Source organism: Lonchura striata, chromosome 18, assembly GCF_050655825.1.
Source record: "Lonchura striata isolate lonStrDom1 chromosome 18, ASM5065582v1, whole genome shotgun sequence".
Classification (NCBI taxonomy): domain Eukaryota; kingdom Metazoa; phylum Chordata; class Aves; order Passeriformes; family Estrildidae; genus Lonchura; species Lonchura striata.
Genome location: NC_140720.1, coordinates 5,909,234 through 5,914,695, shown reverse-complemented (window position 1 = coordinate 5,914,695; position 5,462 = coordinate 5,909,234). Strand labels below are relative to the sequence as shown.

Here is a 5,462-nt window from a genome sequence, read left to right as displayed (position 1 = left end):
CATCAAGAAATTCTTGGGCCATAAGTGACTTCTATCACTTCTACATCCCTCAAGCTTTCATGGCCTCTCCAGGAGCCCAGTGCACCTGAGGCGAGGCAGACACCCACGCTTGAGGAATTACTGAGCTCCAGCCTGCTCTGCTCAGAACAGATCTGGGGCTTAAAGAGGCACAGAGAGGCTTAAAGAGACTCATTCCAGAAACATTTTGTTGTACAGGTAACTCAGTTGAGGAGGAAAAGTCCTCCAGCCCTTGTTTAGGGTCACAATTTTGAATGTGGAATCTTAAACATCTGGCATGGAATAGATGGAACATAAGCCTTATTAGCTTTGTTTTTTAGACTTAAGAGACTGGTAGTTAAAGAACTGGTTTCAAATACCAGCTGAATAAAACTTAATTTATTATTAAAAAATAAATACAAGCGATTAGATGTAACTTCTGAATTTTTGCTTCTGTTCTGGGTCTGAGGTGTAGCTTCTCACTTATATCAAGGGACAACTTTTATGCCAAATTTCAGCAATTAAAGTTTACCGGGGTCTAGGTGGAGGTAGAGACCTCAACTTGCAGGTGAAAAAAAAATTTAATAAAACTCCAGCAGGTCTTTGACAGACATTGTAGCAGCAAGTGTCACTGTGAGGCTCTTTCACAGTGTTAACCTTAGGTCAGTTTTCCATCTTTTTCATGTAATTTTTTTCACTTATGTATTATTTATAAAATGCCCTATATGTTCTGGAATAAAGCAAAGTTAAGAGGTTTTTTAATTGGGAATGAAAATAGTTGAAAAAATATCACTTTCGTAAAAACTACCCAATATTGGTAATATGATCTATGTAGTACTTTCATAATGAACCTAATTTTGAAGGTTAAGATTTAAACAAATGCATAAATAATTTAGGTGAAATGGCTTAGCTTCAGTCTCATTAAACTTAGGCTCCTAAGTGCCTAAATAGCCTGCAGGAATGGGATTCAAGCACTTCAGGAAATTTTACTCAAACCATAATAGAGCCTTACAGCCATCCTGCCTGCCACGCCGTGTAAGTGCTCTTTGCGAGACAGTAATTCTGCCATGGAAGTGGCATTTAGTATCAAATTTTAAATTGTTTTATGTATTTCCATTGAGGCATTTTCCATCTTTCCTGTATGGATTAAGGGCATAACTGGAAATTGCGTTTCTGATGAAGTCCTAGCGAACTCCCTAGAAAATCGCCAAGCAAGTGCCCCGGAGAGAGCAGCGGGGCCGGGCAGTCTCCCGGAGCATCCGGCGCGGGAGCCGAGCACCCGGGCTCGTCTCGGGGGACCGCAGGTCCGTACGCGGGGTCCCACGCGGCCGCAGCCCCGAGGTGCGCGCGGAGTCCGCGGGAGCCGCCTCCTCCCACCGCAGCACCCCCGGAGCTCTGCCCGCCGCTGCCGCCGCCGCGCTCACCCCCGCGGCGCGGGAGGCTCTTCCCGAGTTCCTCCGGCGCCGCGGGCATCCCGCCGCTCCGCGCTGTCCCGGAGCCCCCCGGCCCGCCCGCGGGCAGCCCCCGGCCCGGCGCGGCGCCGCCAGCAGAGGGCTCGCTCCGCCCGGGAAGGCGCCCGGCGGCCGCGGCGCCGCGGGCAGAGCGTCCGCAGCGGCCCCGCGGGCGGGCAGCGCGCCCCGCGCCCATGTGCGCGCCTGGGCGGGCGGCCCCCGGCGGCCGCGCAGCGCGGGCCGGGCCGGGAGGGCGCGGGCCGCCCGCGGAGCACCGGGACAGCCGCGCTCCTGCGCGGGGCGGGCGGGAGAGGCCGCGCTCCGCGCCCACGAGGAGAGCGGCGGGGCGAGGCCGAGCCCGGAGCCGGCGGCGGCGGCCCGACGAGCGGGCGCCCGGCCGGGCGGAGCTGCCGGCGGCTGCCCCGAGCAGGGCAGCATCTCCCGGGGCGCGGCGGCTCGCGTGAGCGGCGGCGTGCGGAGGGCGGGGGGAGGCGGCGGCTCCCGCCTCAGCCTTCCCCAGCAGAGGGTGCCTGCGGTGGGAAGGGGGAAGCCTCACTCTCCTGCACTTTTGTGGGAGTGGGGGTTGTGTTGTGTGTGTGGGTTTTAAGGGGGGGTGGGGTGGGTTAGGAGAGAGTCTGTGGTTTCCATGGAGATGAAGCTGAAAGTGCAGGAAATTTAAAGGCTTTGGGTCCTTGCGAAGCAGACAAACTGGTGCCAACGTGCGTGGCTACTGTTGCTGCTGAGGAGGCTGCTTTGCAAACGGCGGAGAGGAGCGGGGAGGAAGAATCGGCAGCCACTTCTTCCACACGCACGGGCAGACAACGAGGAGCGGCAGCCACAAGCAGAATTCGCAACAAAAAGAGGCATCTCCCGTTCCTGGGAAGGGCGAGAAGAAGCGGCAGCAGCAGCAGAATTTTGGAGCGGCTCCACCAGGAGAAATTTTATAGAGAAGCCTGCAAGAGAGAGTGTTTGCAGGGGGCTTGTTCTCCGCGCTTATCAGGGGGCTGTCTTTGCTGGTGGTGCGGCGAGTGGAGATCGTGATTCCCTTCAAAGACGAGCTATTTTGGATATCCCCGTACAAGTTTTCTGATGTATTTGCTTGCACTTTCTTCCCTTGCTGTTTGGTGAATCCAGCCCCCCTTTCCCCCCCCCCACCCCCCCACCGGTCTCCCAAGGATGGATCATTCCCAGTGCCTTGTGACTATATACGCCTTGGTGGTTCTGCTGGGTCTCCGGCTACAGCAGGGCGCCTGCCAGCACTATCTGCACATCCGACCGGCTCCCAGCGACAACTTGCCCTTGGTGGATCTAATCGAGCACCCGGACCCTATCTTTGACCCCAAGGAGAAGGATCTTAACGAGACCTTGCTAAGGAGCCTCATGGGCGGACACTTCGACCCCAACTTTATGGCTGTTTCTTTGCCCGAGGACCGGCTCGGAGTGGACGATCTAGCTGAGCTGGACTTGCTGCTCAGGCAGAGACCCTCGGGAGCGATGCCCAGCGAAATCAAAGGGCTGGAGTTCTACGATGGGCTGCAGCCGGGCAAGAAGCACAGGCTGAGCAAGAAGCTGCGCAGGAAGCTGCAGATGTGGCTTTGGTCCCAGACCTTCTGCCCGGTCCTATACACGTGGAACGATCTCGGCAGCCGCTTTTGGCCCCGGTACGTCAAAGTGGGCAGCTGCTACAGTAAAAGGTCTTGTTCAGTCCCCGAAGGCATGGTTTGCAAACCTGCCAAGTCCGTGCATTTAACGATCCTGAGGTGGAGGTGCCAGCGCCGGGGCGGGCAGAGATGCACATGGATACCCATCCAGTACCCCATCATTTCGGAGTGTAAGTGCTCCTGCTAGGGCGGCACTTCCCTTCGCGCCCCTTCTCCAGCGGACTCACGTGGACCTTTGCTGCAACAGAAATAAAAGACATTTGCTTTCTGGTTAACGTTGTAATGCACTGTAACGTGTAGGAGAATGTATATTGTGTGTATATATGGCACCGGTTTAATATACTATTAAAAGGTCAGTATTATACGTGAAATAATCAACGTCTACTGTATTTTCAAGACTATTACCCTGATCGTTGCTAATGTATTCTTTTTTTTTATTTATATTCCAGAGAGAAGTTGCTTCGCTTTGGCGAAGTAGGTTTTTTGTTGGGTGTTTTTTTTAATAAAAGGATTAAAAAATACAAACCAAACTTTTTGATAAGAGAATTTTGATAATATTTTCCATTATTCGGAAAGCGTGTGTGTGAGGTTTTTTGTTTTGTTTTGGTTTTGGTTTTGTTTTTTTTTTCTTTTTCCTTACGGACTTCAGATTTAAAATAAAAATGAATAAACGCCTAGAGCACAATGTTATTGTAAATAGAGAGAACAGTTTGAATGACTTAATCCTATGTAAATGAAGAGTATCTGCTATTTATTCTTTATATCCTTGTAGTAAAAGTGCAGTGCAGAATTAAAGTCAACCACTAAAACACGAGCCGTTTGGATTCTGTTTGCTTTTTGGTTTGGCCGCCGTCGGGGGGGCTTTCTTCTCTCTCCTCCTCGTTCTCCACGCTCAGCAGGACGCTTCGTGGTGGCAGGGGGAGGTGGGAACCTGCTCACGACTCTGTTAGAGGGGCTCTGCGGCACCTACACCGGCGGAGTGCCGCGGGCTCCGGGCCCGCAGGATGGGGGCGGCCGGCAGGGCGGTCCCTCCGCTCCGCTCCGCGCTGCGCTGTGCCCCGCCGAGCCGCTCCCGCGGCCGCGCAGCCCCGGCGAGCTCGGCGGCAGCTGCTCGGGGATTTTTCTTTTAACCGCTTGACATTTCATTTACAACGGGACACGTGTCTTTCACACCTACCATTGTGGTGGGACACTGCTGAAACTTGACCCCTGGGCTTTGGGGGGTTTCAGCGCAGACGCGTTATTAGCCTGATCCTGTGACAGCCCCGCACACCGCCCGGCCCGGCCCGGTTAACTCTTTGGGCTCCCGCCAGCGCCGGGCCATCGCCACCCTGACGGGCTGCCCGGGGCTGCGGCGCTCGGGGGCTGCACCCCCTCCCTCGAGCCTCCTCTCCGCAGGCAGCCCGGGGAGCTCCGTGCCCTGCGGCCGGGGAGCAGCGAGCTCTGCAGCCGGGGAGCTCCGTGCCCTGCGGCCGGGGAGCTCCGTGCCCTGCGGCCGGGGAGCTCCGTGCCCTGCGGCCGGGGAGCTCCGTGCCCTGCGGCCGGGGAGCAGTGAGCTCTGCAGCCGGGGAGCTCCGTGCCCTGCGGCCGGGGAGCAGCGAGCCCTGCGGCCGGGGAGCAGCGAGCTCTGCAGCCGGGGAGCTCCGTGCCCTGCGGCCGGGGAGCAGCGAGCTCTGCGGCCGGGGAGCAGCGAGCTCTGCGGCCGGGGAGCAGCGAGCTCTGCGGCCGGGGAGCTCCGTGCCCTGCGGCCGGGAAGCTCCGTGCCCTGCGGCCGGGGAGCAGCGAGCTCTGCAGCCGGGGAGCTCCGTGCCCTGCGGCCGGGGAGCTCCGTGCCCTGCGGCCGGGGAGCAGCGAGCTCTGCAGCCGGGGAGCAGTGAGCTCTGCAGCCGGGGAGCTCCGTGCCCTGCGGCCGGGGAGCAGCGCGCCGTGCCGCCCGTGCTGCCGCGGGTGCCCGAGCCCCGCCGCCGCCCGCTCCCGGCCCGCCCCCCGGGGCCGCCCCCGCCCGCTGCCCGCGGTGCTGCGGAACGGCCCGGCCCGGCCCGGCCCGGCCCGCGGGGCTCCGCGGGACCCGCAGCTGTCCCGCGGCTCCGTCGGGACTCGGCCCAATTAGAGACGTGTTGGACTTTGACGTGCTGGGAGAGCCGACGGTTCATATCTCATAGATACCAACTGCGAAAACAAACTCTCCACGTGTTCTTCAAAGGCTCCCTGACAGTGCAGAAAGCCTTTTCCTTATTTATCTTGGAGCCAAAAAACCCCCTTTTTTTTTTTTTTTAATTTCTCCTCCAAAACTCGGAGGGAATCTATGCTGATCATTTTAAACCCGTGGGTCTTTCACAGTGACGAGCCAGCC

At 57.6% G+C, this 5,462-nt stretch overlaps 1 protein-coding gene across 1 annotated transcript; it reads left to right on the top strand.

Moving 5' to 3' along the window:
* The first annotated feature begins 2,017 nt into the window (after nucleotides 1–2,017).
* Nucleotides 2,018–3,923, top strand: NOG (noggin). Its single transcript, XM_021555558.4, has one exon. The coding sequence runs from the start codon at nucleotides 2,625–2,627 to the stop codon at nucleotides 3,294–3,296; it is 672 nt and encodes a 223-aa protein (XP_021411233.1). The 5' UTR covers nucleotides 2,018–2,624; the 3' UTR covers nucleotides 3,297–3,923.
* The last annotated feature ends 1,539 nt before the right edge of the window (nucleotides 3,924–5,462 follow it).

What these genes read in the sequence shown, in the direction of transcription:
- NOG (XM_021555558.4), top strand. Translation starts at nt 2,625, where the DNA reads ATGGATCATTCCCAGTGCCTTGTGACTATATACGCCTTGGTGGTTCTG.